The sequence below is a fragment of the Ctenocephalides felis genome, unplaced genomic scaffold, assembly GCF_003426905.1.
Source record: "Ctenocephalides felis isolate EL2017-DRISC unplaced genomic scaffold, ASM342690v1 CF-g0.4_SCAFFOLD_03570, whole genome shotgun sequence".
NCBI classification, from domain to species: Eukaryota; Metazoa; Arthropoda; class Insecta; order Siphonaptera; family Pulicidae; genus Ctenocephalides; species Ctenocephalides felis.
The window spans coordinates 20,223,984-20,237,523 of record NW_020539724.1 but is presented as its reverse complement, the minus strand read 5'-3'; the positions used below and the strand labels follow the sequence as shown (position 1 = coordinate 20,237,523).

The following is a 13,540-nucleotide window of genomic DNA, read 5'->3' as shown; positions in this document are numbered from 1 at the left end:
TTGTTCGCAAAATAAAAAAATTAACATTAATTAAAGAAACTATTAAACTAGTGGGGTGCATGGCATCGTGCCTTAAGGCAAATTGCTGGAACTTCCCGTACCGTAATTAAAAAATCTTGGTACGGAACCCAAAAAAATTTACACAAAATGTGTACACATTATGAAAATCTCTATAAAATATCTAATAATTTGATGTGCATAAGTCCAATAAACATTTTTGACCGCCAAATGACATTTTTTTTACTTATTTTTATTGAGAGTCCATGGTCTCTAGATCTGCCTTCCCAAAAATTTAATCAGTTTTTCATCTTGTCAATAGAAGTAAAATGTTTTTTGAATTATTAAAATCGAACGCTCTCTTCTCTTAAAAACTGAGTTACCGTTTGTGGCACCTTTTGCCCCGTATCTTCGGAATGGCTAGACCTGCCTTTGCCAAAAACTAATCAGCACGTCTTATTATCAACATGAATCGAATGTTTTTTGAAGTATTCAAATCGGTTGATTGGTGTTCTTGAAATCGTCGACAAAAATTTGTATCCGCACACACATGGACACACATACACACACGCACATACATCCATTTTTTCTAAGGTATGCCAAAATGTTCAGAAACCTTTAAAACGTAAAGATATATAAAAATTCTCATTTTCGATTTGTTTGCGATTACTATAACTTGCCCTACGGGAAGTTAGTTATTACCAAAACGATTCATCTTGCTATGCAAATGTTTGTACAATACTTTACTTACATTATCTAGGAATCGGTTTCACGGAGATGCTCCAACTGATGACCCAGTGCCAGACAGTCGACAATGTTGAAAACCTCCAATTGTCATCACCGATATCGACGTATGAAAACGAGTACGATGTGTATGGTGACAAGGCGTATGGTACCAAGACGTTTGGTGACAGGACTTATGACGACTCTGAATTCGAGGAACCCAAAAGCTCAACCAGCGGCAAAGGTCCGATTCGGGTCAGGCAGAGTCAACAGGAACACCAGCAGCAAAAACCGCAGCAAAAGCAACAGCAACAGGAGCAACAGGAGCAGCAGGAGCAACAGGATCAACAAGAATCCAGAGGGTTCATAACTACCGGTCCTTTGAGTTTGTTCAGCGGCATAGTACCAGGTACGATGATAATACACAAATTATTGAGATTGCTTATTATACACAAATGCATATATATATATATATATATATATATATATTTTTTTTGATGTAGATATAATATGTTTAATTTGAGTTAAAAAAAAACCCAACACATTTAAAACGATGTTAACCGAGCATATAATTACTTTAAATCATACTATAGATTTTTCCAACTCCAAATGTTTACATTTTGAAGAGAACCTAATTAAAAGAAGATTTGCTGAAGGGTGTTGTTTTTGCAATCGCATAACGAGAGGGTCATAAACAAACGATTCGACAATACGGCCCTGAACAAAACAAATACGTGGTTCCTAAATACTAAATAGCGTGTCAAAATATCTTAAAAAATGACTAGATCCCATCGCTTTTTAAATTTCTTGTAAAATTTGAAACATGCTAAAAACTGCTTAAAGAAAAAAGACATTTCTATCTTAAACTCCGAACAGTAAATACATAGTTTCGACAACTTGTTAAGTTATCATGTTTATTTGTGTGTTTTACCATCTGTGATGTTAAAAAATATATACTTTACCAATGTGCACATACTCATACCATAGATTATCAATGTTTTCATATGTTATATTAAGATACAAAATTGTAAGTTTTTTAATTATTATTATTATTACTATTGTTTTTCTATGAAATTTCTTACATATTATTTATCTTTAATTTTTATAGTTAAATTGATTGCCACTGAATGAAGGCTAAGATGCTAGCCGAAACGTATGGATTTCAGATAAATTTCTAAAATCTCTCATACTATTTTTATTGATTTAACGCGACTTTTTAACTCAAATTAAACATATATATTCTGCAGAAATTATTAATTTTCTTTTCTTTGTTACCTAAAACCACTTTCATGATATTGAAATAATTTGAATTCCTTATACTGCCAAGTAGTATTCATCTCAAATTGAAGTTGAAGTAGATACAAAAACGTATCCTGCGGGCAGCCTCTCTTAAATTCATCCTGCAAAACGAGATATTCAACTATCATTAATAATTCTCCAGATAGCTAGGATTACTATATATCAATAAAGAAAAATTAAAAATGCATTTTAAAATGAAAAATTACAATAAAAATTTAGAAGTCTCGACAGTTTATCTTCAGTGATAGTTCTTGAAGTAAAGGTTGACACTCTGAATGTAACATGGATATTATCTATAGACGGCGACACCCATATAAACGTAGAAGTCCTGTGGATGTCGTCTATAGACGACGCTCGTAGCGAAACAGTCCAGAATTTTAACTTGAAATTTTTAAATCGATTCTCAATTTTAAAAATGTAATAGATTGAAATATGTTTCTTCCAAGTGAAAATTGCTCTTTCGGGCATTTTATTGCAAAAATTAGAATATATGTACACTAAAAAGGGCAATCATTGAGTCGTCTTTTAACATAAAAATACGTCAATCATCGGGTAGGCTTCTCAAAAAGAGAATGAGTTAGTTAAGAAGAAGTATTAGTCCAAAAGCTCACAAGCATAGTACCTTTAGTTCTGCTGGAAAGACCATAAAAAATGCGCCTAGTTTTCATGCGCCAAATATAGAAAATTGGTTAAAAATTGACTTAAATATTTAGTGAATCTTCTCAAGATTTAATGCATATTAATAAATTTTATGTTGACATTAAAATGGAACAGACGATAAAATGTTAATTATTTTTCAGACTACATTCACAATTCGCTAATTTTTTATAGTCATTACGTGTGAATGCTAAAAAACTATAAATCCCAAGCTTATAAAATGCATTCGATTAGAATCCAAGGACGCGTATATATTTATATAGACAGACAGTCACTTTGATGAATAAAAATCAAATGTACATTTAAATATATTTCTTAATTTATCGTTATAGCTTCTAACCTAAACACCCTTCCATTGAGATTAATTAAGATTTGGTAACACTTTCGGCGAAACTTACACCAACTTTTGTGAAAAATCATGATAATTTAGTAAACAAAACTTATTTTCCATTGGAACTATTTTTGGATATTTTAGTTAATTTAATAAGTTCAAAAATATAAAAAAGTTAATTTGATAAGTTATTACCATCCCAAAAATGGTAAAATATATCGCCCCCGGGTGGGCTCGAACCACCAACCTTTCGGTTAACAGCCGAACGCGCTAGCCAATTGCGCCACGGAGGCTGTTGATAGGAGCGACGTAAATTTTCGTGGCACGAAACTTGTATCCATAATATGAAAATGAGTCACAAAAGATATTGGTAAGCGCATAACTCAATAACGCCTGAACCAATTTGACCAATTCTTTTTTTTAAAATGTTCGTTGAAGTTCAAGAATGGTTCCTACGGCGAGTAAAAATCGAATAATTGCCGGAAAAACCCTTAAAACAGCCCATTTTTCACATACAAACGTTAGTATTTTCATACTTTTGCCATCGGATACGGAATATTTACTCAAGTCAATGGAGCGTTTTGGGTCTGAATTTTTTTACTGTGCTCCAATTCGTATGAAATTTTGAAATTAGGTTCATCTTACTCTCAAGTTCAAAAGTGAAAATAATTTAGACTCCTTTGCTATTCCCGGGGGGGATAACACCCCTCTCAGTGGTGTAATTTCATTTTTTTCAAAATAACGTCGGATATCGATAAAAGAACTAATTATAAGAAAAAAATGTTTTATAATGATTCTCAAAAGAGCAAATACTCATCATTTTATTTAAAGCAGTTGTACATTTGAGATCCATATGGGTGGATGCATATACATTTCGGTATACACTGTAGTGTAAAAAAACATAATAATTTTTAACTAATTGGTAAATATCAGTATAGGTTATTAAAAAAAATTGAACTTTTGAATTGTAAATATAAGTACCGGACAACGTCTGTCGGGTCATCTATAGTTTATAATATAATTTTAGGTGTATTACATATTTTATAAATTTAATTTCTTGAGTATGTGGTCTCAGGCTTAGGTTATATTTTACATATTTATGACATATATAATCTAAAAATACCATGATTAGATTTTTATTAACATTATTTGTTCATTACATGATTCTCGTTAAAATGTATATTTTAGGAGATATTTGCAAAAAGACGAAGAAAAACACCAAAAATATATGAATCTTTAGTGGACAGTAACTTGAAAAGTATTAGTTTTTTTTTGAAAAACTATAAAAAACATTTTTTTCTTATAATTAGTTCTTCTATCGATTTCCGACGTTATTTTGAAAAAATGTAATTACACAATTGAAAAGGGGTGTAATTCCCCCGGGGGGTGATGGCGCAACCCGAATTGTTTTCACTTTTGAACTTAAAGTCTTGATTAACAAAAATAAATTGTAACAAAAAAAAAAAAAAAAACTTTTGAACTTGAGGGTAAGATGAACCTAATTCCAAAATTTCATTCAATTCGGAGCACAGTAAAAAAATTCAGAGGTTACATTATTTTCTTTTTTTCTCTCCGTTTACTGCACTAGATAGTATTGTAGTTATTTTGATAAAAACACAATAGATCTAACCCTAAATGTTACCCTATAAAACTTTAATGTTGCTGATTCATATATTCAATTCGAACACCCAATCGCACGTTCAATCATATTATATTACCCATCTTATTATACCAAGTAAGTGTTTATTAAAAAATTTCTATTTTTCAGGAACAAAATGGTGTGGCACTGGCGACATTGCGACCACATATCACGACTTGGGAAGCGACAAGGACAGTGATAAATGCTGCAGAACTCACGATTTGTGCCCAGTAAAAATTAGAGCTTTCAAACAGAGATACAATTTGACGAACAATTCACTGTACACCAAGTAAGTAAATTAAGAAACAGATAAAAAAAAGATTTAAAATTTGGATAAATTCACACTGAAAGTTTATATCCGCAAAATTCAAGATTCTCATTCAGAATACTTTTTAAAATATTTAGGTAACCAAGTTTTTTTATTTCAAATTCAGGCCAAGATGTGAAGTTAAATAAAACTTAAGTATGATTAAATCAATACAAATTAGCTGAAATATCGAAATCACCTTTAAACAAATTATATTTCTTTCATATTTTTTACAGATCACATTGCCTCTGCGATGATTTGTTATTCGAATGCCTACGAAACACCAAGACTCCGGCTGCGCAGCTGATGGGAAACATATACTTCAACCTGGTCAGGGTGCCATGCGTCCATGACGCTAATGATGGACAAAGACAATTCAGAGGTGCCAGAAGGGGTTTTTAGATATAAGTTTATAAATATGGGAACAGATTAATTATCTGATCCATTATGACTATCAGTGAAAATCTAATATGATTAGATTGTTGATTGGCGTCCACCAAAAACCTTAAGGATAGTGCAAATATGTATCTATGGTACAATGAAGGGGGTTGTTGACAAAATATTTGATAGCATCCATATCACAGAGCAAAAAGCTATTGTATTAGCAACCAATTAGTTTTATAAAAGTGGGCCGTTTTCTTGTTGCTGGAACTTTTTTGGCGATATATATCATGGTCTTATAGATCTTACTGAAATATTACGGCCTTACAACAAGTAGTTTAATTTTAAAAATTCATGAAAGTTTGAGAAAATGAGTAATTTTTTTGACGTTTTTTTAAACTAAATATAGACGATTTACTTGGTATAACGATAGAGTACTTGGTCTTAATAAACATACTAAAGCATTAAAGTCCTAAGGAAACTGGTTCCGTTATAAAAATTATTGATTTTTGTAAATTTGCTTTTAGAAAGTACTAGAAGGTTAAGATAAATTATTATAAGCCTTGAACTGGCAAACTTGAACATAAATATGATGAATTCTGATCATGTTTGCATATTATGTTTATCACAATTTTGCACTATCCTTTTGATGGTAAACTAAAAGAAAATACATATCGCATATCTAGAGCTAGACAAATAACTTTCATTCATTTTTATTATAAAATAAAAATGAACACAGTTTGAATCTGTTTCTTGTTTCCCAAGAAATTTAGTGACATATTGATTAAAATTTAGATTTAGATATGTGATATGATAGGTCATAGGCTATTATATTATATTATTTATTAAATTTATATCTGGACCATTGGATCATAGTCACTGATGAAAACAATTGCCATAAAAGTTATAAGATAAACACATTGCATATAAATAATTCAGACATAATTGGATATATCAAATAATTGTTTATTAAAACAAAATACTTCTTAAACAGGCATCCATACAGATAATAAGAATAGACAGAAAACTAAATTATGTGTCTAAAAATATTTTTAATCCATTTCTATTCGTTTCAAGTCCCAATTTGACTCCTACAAAATAAAAATAATATAAGATATAATATAAAAATTATTAAAAGTTTTATCATAAAAAATAACAAAAACAGAATAAAGTAAAGTAAAACTAGTTTGAAAAATTGAACACAAGCAAAAAACATTTTATATGTAAAGCTAATAACATAAATAATAGATAGCATAAGGACGAAATGACTTACCACATAAATTATTTAGAATTCTTCATGTCGATTTTTTTTATAAAATTTAATATTTTTACATCATTTTTAATTAAGTTAATATTAGGCATTAACTTCTTATTTGTGAATATTTGTGCTAATTATTAATCTTTTTTTTTTATAAAAGTTTATATTATTTCTTTCTCAGATGAGTCAAACTGGGAATAGAAATTTCTACAAACTATGATAATGGTTTTCTTATTTAACCCATCTTTTCATCCAGGTTAAGGACCAATAATATTTAATTTTTATTAAAATAACAAACTAGGTGATCAACACAATATTGTGATACAAAATTATTTTTCTAATATAAATTAAATCTTGAAAAGTGAGAATATATCCTTCAATTTAATTTAAGTTATTAATATTTTTTTATAAAGCCTTGTATTCTTATAAGAATAATCCTTTATCAAATATACTCAAACCTGTTCAATTTAATAAACAAATCAGGACTTACTGTTTTATAAGTAACATATTATTGTTTTGTGATATATACCTTTAATCATTATTATTGCTAATATTTAATTAACAATATGTTAATAACAATAATTATGATTAAAATTATATGTATTTTCTAAATCATGCAACATGTAATTTTAAATGCAAGAAATTCGAGACATAAATTGTGAATCAACAGTTTTATAAGTAAGAATCACGTTATTTCTTAACGGATTTTTCAGTTTTAGAATTTAAAATAGTAAAGTATTCATTGGAGTATTGTTAACAGGTAGAATAATATTTGAATTTATGTTAAAATTTTACTAAATTTTGTTAAAATGTATTACATTTGCTACGCTTTACACAAAGAAAATTCAAGATCTAATCTGTAACTTTTCGATTGCAAGTTAGAATAATTCAGAAAAATTTTAAGAATTTGTTATTGTTAGGAAGCTATTTATATGAAAATATTATATAAATATATTTATTAATTATGAAATTAAATACTTAATAAACTTTATTAAAACGTATGGTTTCTTATATAAAAAAAGAAATAGTGCAATACTACAAATCACCGCATGTTTGCCTTAGGTAAAATGTAAGTTCAAAATTTATTTTAATCAGTAAGAATTGAGATTTAGGAACTTTTAAAATAGTCACGAGACTTTTTATAAATTGACACAGTTTCACAATTATCATCCAGGATAAACTTTTATAATTTTAGATCCTTACTATTTTGAGTTGTTCTCTAAGATATAGTTAAGACCATGAACTCTATATAAAATGATTCATCAAAATCGACAAAAAAAAATCAACAGTCAATCACAAAAAACCTGGCCTGGCCGATCTTTACAGATAACTCATTAGCACGGTTCTGAAACTGATATTTTATTTAGTTATTTAGAACAGTCTTTAAATTTATAAAATCGGTTCTGGATTTTTTTCGAAATAATGGACAAATTATTTTGCTTTTTTTTTAAATTTTAGAGCTTTGCCAATCAGGATTTTTGGTCCTCTCCCTCCCTCTTGGGTAATGCTTGGTGATATTTAAAATTGCTTCACCTGCCCCACTAAACATCACGTGTATTTTTAGTCCCTAGAAAAAATTGTAATTTTTTTTGAATATTTTGAATCTTTTGTTTAAGTTAAGGTAAAAGAAATTCACGTGATATCTTTACTAGATCCCCCCTCCCTCTACGTAATTATTCATGATTTTTAATCATCCCGCTTCAAGCCTCTCGCGATTAATGGATTTTAGTTAGGTGGAAAAACTGCACAATTTTTGAATTTTTTTTTGAAAATGTTTGAACTTTTTTTAAAAAAATAGTTAAAAAATGAATACACGTGATATATTACTGTAACCCTCCCTCCCCACGAAAAACCTCACGTGATTAATGGACGCCTCTTAAATGGCTTACATGCACATAAAACACAAATACTTTGCTGAATTTTGGTGTGAAACGATTCAGAATGACTTAAAATGTTGAAGAAAAATAAATTAGCAAATCTGATTTTCTGGCTAAGACTTAAACTCCTTCGGGAAGTTTAAAATTGAATTTCAGTTAATTATCGAACCAGCTGACAGCTGACTTATGTCATCTGTCAAAACCGATCTGTCATTAAACATTTTCAAAGATGGCATTTCACAAAAAATTATAAAAATGTGCCTTTCAAAATTATAACAAAGTATACGAAATTAACACAAAATTCATAATTTATTCCACATTCTAACATAAAATCATGTTGAAAATCGAAAAATATCGTTAATGAAATTACATATCTGACATTTTAGGTTATGTGAAACAATTTTCGATCTCGGGAGTGGTTTGAATGATTCATGACTGAATAAAATTTTAGTATTTTATATTCTAAATTCTAGTATTATCAAAATTCAAAATAATGTCTGTAGCAGTTTATTTCTATTCAGTGGGTGCGTGTTTGTTGCTGTCAATCACCTATGTTGCTAGTCTTTACATTTGGAGCTCCAACTACCCAAGAGATCATCCCTTAACAATTAAAAGAAGATTTTTTAGTGTATTCATCATGATGTTTATATCACCCATGTTTTTGTATGTAATGGGTTCTGAAGAACTTTTTAAGAAAGCTACAATTTGGGAGCTACTTGGATTCAGGATAGATGGTATTGTAAATGCTTCAATAATACCACTTATGTTAACAATGGTCTTATTCCTTGGACCCTTATCAATGACTCAATATAGCGGTTTTAATGCCAGCGAATACATGGATAATTTCACAAATTTGATATGGCTGCGGAATCATATAGTGGCTCCATTGTCTGAAGAATTCACTTTTCGAGCTTGTATGTTGCCATTACTTCAGCAGTGCTTTGGAAGACTTGCGTCAATTTTAATATGTCCATTATTTTTTGGAGTTGCACATTTTCACCATATGCAAGAGAGATTAAAATCCGGGATGTGTTTGAAGACTACAATCATCATATCTTCATTCCAATTTTTGTATACAACATTATTTGGAGTTTACTCAGCTTATTTATTTGTGAGGACAGGACATTTTGCAGCTCCTTTTGTGGTGCATGCATTTTGTAACCACATGGGATTTCCTAATTTTGAAGAAGCTTTGTCTTATAAATCGCCAAAGAAGGAAAGAGTTTGTTCACTATTTCTTATTGGATTGGTAATATGGGGATTTCTTCTTGAACCAGTTACAAAACCACACTTATTTTCAAACCATTTGTACAATTTAAATTATGAAGACAATAGTGTTTCAACAATTACATAAAATATCTCTAATGAACAGATAAAATAATTTGTTTATATAATGCCATTTTAAATATAGGGAAGAGACTGATTAAAATATTAACATATAAAATAAAATAGAATAAAGTGTTACTTGTTGATTATATAAGTCAATATCTATTTTGTTTGATCAAACGAAAGAACAATGTAACAATCCATTAGAAAAGAAAAAAATACTTATGAAATCATTTATAAAAAGAGATGAAACTTTAATATATTGACTAGATTATATATGTAGTTTTATTTGCATAAAATATATATATATATATATATATATATATATATATATATATATATATATATATATATGTAAAATTAAATATGTTTATATATCAATCAATCAAGTTTAAGTAAATTTGTGCAATAATATTATTTATAAAACATTTAACCTTTTTAATCAAAGAGTATTCAATAATTTATCAATTATTATTATAATAAATAATCAATTTTTATTTATAAATTTATATAAAAATGTTTATATAAATTTTTCATCTTAATATGTGAATAATTTCAATTTCAGAATTAGATCTTCCGTATCTATGGGAAGATTAGAAAATCAAGTGGACTTAGCAACTACAAATTAATTTTTGTTTGAAGAATAAATTATTTTGTCATGAACACCATCACAAACGAATTTTTAAAATAAAATGAAAAAAACTACATTGACTGCTTATTATATATACATATAAGTTTCAACATCAAAAACACAAATTAGGACTTTCGAAATAGATAGATGTTTCAAGACTGGTGTGTCTCATCATCAATGTAATATATAATTTAAATATGATAAAAAATTCCATAAGTTTTAATTGCATATCACTGACTGCTGAAGCAAGGTTTGTTTTTATTTGTTTTTGATGAAAAAGACAAACTTAGTTTACTGATTGCTTACCTAATCCTAATCCTCAATCCCTTACTCAATCGAACACGATTATCTGTAGATAAACTTTGCTACTGCTGTCATGTGTTAGTGGTATTGAACAATAAAGCTTGTGGAAGTCGCAACCTGATATGAGATTGAAACTTCAATATCATCTAATGAATGATTCAAAGAAGAGTGTAGTATGTTCATATTTTCAAAGTTAATGTATAGTACCTGGAAGTGAAACAATATTTATATCAATAAATAAGAATATACATGAGCACAACAGAAGAACAAGTTAAACCAGACTGAACACATTATAGAGTGCTATAAAACATTTAAGGGGCTTCTCGGGAAGAACAAGGTCTCTGAAGAAGAGTAAAATTTTAAAAGAGATAAAAGAATATTATCGAGAAACCTGAGGTAAATAGATTAGACCAATATATAAATGAAAAAATATATATGTATGCTTGAGTAATTTGAAAATGTTAAAATGGTCCATGTTATACATATAATAGTGGCATGTGAGTAAATATATACTATGCATATATTTTTTGTAAGATTTCTCATACCATAAGACACTCCTGTCTGACAGATATACATTTTGTATTATAATTGAAAATTTATTTCCCAAAATATTTTATTCAACTGATTAGTTTCTAAAGAATACTGGATTCATGATTATTTAAGAGTTTAAGCTGATTAAAGAATTATATATCGCTGTAATTATCTATCTTTGAAATTCTGAACTAGCAAGCTGATAATTATTACATCATTAATGCTCTTGTTAGAAATTCAATTAAACTTTAATATTTTGATAATAATTTAATAGATTTAAAGGTTATATAAATAAATATATCATACAATGTGACACAAGTGATAGACTTACATGTAAGTTATTAGATGACAATCACTGTTTCTGTCTACAAATTCAAATAATCACTTACACAATCACCATTTTGAGCACTAAACAACTATTGAGAACTAAAATTCATACCCAACTCACTTCAACCGACAATCTGTACTGTGATATGTGTTGCCAGAGTGCGCAAAATTAACTTATAATTATTTTTATCTTACTACCAAGTTCAGGGCTATCAATGATGCCAATGTTCAGGGCCTAAGTATTTATTACGAAGAAAGAAGCGAAATACGTCTTAGTCGTTGCAATCCTAGACTAATTTATTATTTTAAATAATTTATTATAATAATACGTTGTTTTTATTTCATCCAACTTGAATACAAAAAAGATCTTATATCAAGCAATAATTAAAAAAAAGTAGTAATAACAAATTAGATGTACGTGGCATTTTATAATAATTATATAATTTATTATAATTATAAATTGTTTTTATTTTACCAAATTAATTACAAAAAATATATCAAGTAATGATTAAAAAAGTAGTAATAACAACTAGGTCTACGTGGCATTTTGTCTTAAGGCAAGTTACTTCAATTTGTCGAATATATAAAATATTGATCGCTCATGAATGAGGATCAGTGGATCAGATATAGCAAAAATGTTGAAATGTTCATTTTATTATTTTTATTGACTTCTGGTTTCAACAATCTCCCCAATTCATTCCTTGTTCTGCTGCTCATCACACCAGAATCAAGTATTAAAATATTTTGGCCTATTAACTTGATCAAATAAATTGTATCTCGTAGTAATTATACCCACTGGGGTAACTATCTATAATTAAATTTAATTCATGTAAATTAAAATATAACTCATATAATGAAATTGACGTTCTGATTGTTATCAATAAATAACAATAAACTAAATCCTTACTGATGCCCTAAATAAAAAAGTATTTTGTGCAGCAGTTTTTCTTGATATCAGCCAAGCCTTCGACAAAGTTTGGCATATGGGTTTAAAATACGAATTGAAGAAAACCCTTCCAAAATACTTCACAATTGTGAACTACAGTAACAAATTAATTTTGGAATAATATATATGATCATTTGGAATCATATTTATAATTTGTTACTATATTTAATATTTATCTAACAGAACTTTTCAAATTAAAGAAAATGAAGAACTCTTGAAGATTACATAAAAATCTATAGGTTGAAAATGGGTATTGAAAATCAAAACAAAGAAAAATGAAGAAAAACAAAAAGTATTAAATAAATTAATAAATGATAATTAAAATAATAATAACTATAATAATTATAATAATAATAATAATAATAACAATAATAAATAATAATTATAAGTAACTTCTGTAAGAAATTGAAATGGTTACAATAGAATTTTGAAATTTCAAACTTTGATCAATTTTTATAATTGAAAATATTACTTTCTATAGGCCACTAATATTTCAGGACTTTCGTTAAAACCATGAACCTTGGTCATGCAAACATTCATTGCCAAAAGTATTCAACAATTACGAAATACATTATGAGGAAATAGTCCAAACAATCTTTATAAAAACTAATCAGCACGATTTCTAAATGATATTTTTCAATGGTTTGAGTTTCATCAAATAGCTCAATACAATACATTATATTAATTGAAAATATATTTATAAGCATCAAATCAATACAGCTATTTTTGAAAAAACTCCAAAAAAGATAAAATTTTGGCTCACAAACATATTTTTCTCATCAGGTTTGATTTCAGAAGATCAAGAATGACTTAAAACGTTGAGGAAACAACATGAACTTCTTCTTTTTTGTAAAGTTTGTAAAGAAGTAGTACTATTAGCATCACTTTAATAATAATTGACAGTAACTACTTTACTATTCTGTGTCTATTAAATAAAACAAATATTTTTATTTACACAAAAGATATATTGTCGAAAAATAAATATTTATATAAATATGTATATAACT

The 13,540-nt window shown here is 28.1% G+C and overlaps 2 protein-coding genes and 1 non-coding gene across 3 annotated transcripts in view; 2 read left to right on the top strand and 1 right to left on the bottom strand.

Annotated features, from left to right (window-relative positions):
• LOC113382974 (SUN domain-containing protein 2-like) overlaps nt 1-5,522 on the top strand; it is a 28,451-nt gene extending 22,929 nt beyond the window's left edge. The window contains exons 4-6 of the mRNA XM_026621233.1: nt 758-1,129; nt 4,776-4,935; nt 5,190-5,522. Of these exons, the coding sequence (XP_026477018.1) occupies nt 758-1,129; nt 4,776-4,935; nt 5,190-5,355 (698 nt within the window). The 3' untranslated portion in view covers nt 5,356-5,522. The remainder of the gene's footprint in view (nt 1-757; nt 1,130-4,775; nt 4,936-5,189) is intronic.
• On the bottom strand, nt 3,227-3,300 carry Trnan-guu. The gene has a single exon. It is a non-coding gene; the product is annotated as a tRNA-Asn (tRNA).
• A 3,246-nt stretch (nt 5,523-8,768) lies between the features above and the next one.
• LOC113382973 (CAAX prenyl protease 2-like) lies at nt 8,769-9,886 on the top strand. The gene has a single exon (XM_026621232.1). The coding sequence runs from the start codon at nt 8,963-8,965 to the stop codon at nt 9,821-9,823; it is 861 nt and encodes a 286-aa protein (XP_026477017.1). The 5' UTR covers nt 8,769-8,962; the 3' UTR covers nt 9,824-9,886.
• Nucleotides 9,887-13,540: the final 3,654 nt, after the last annotated feature.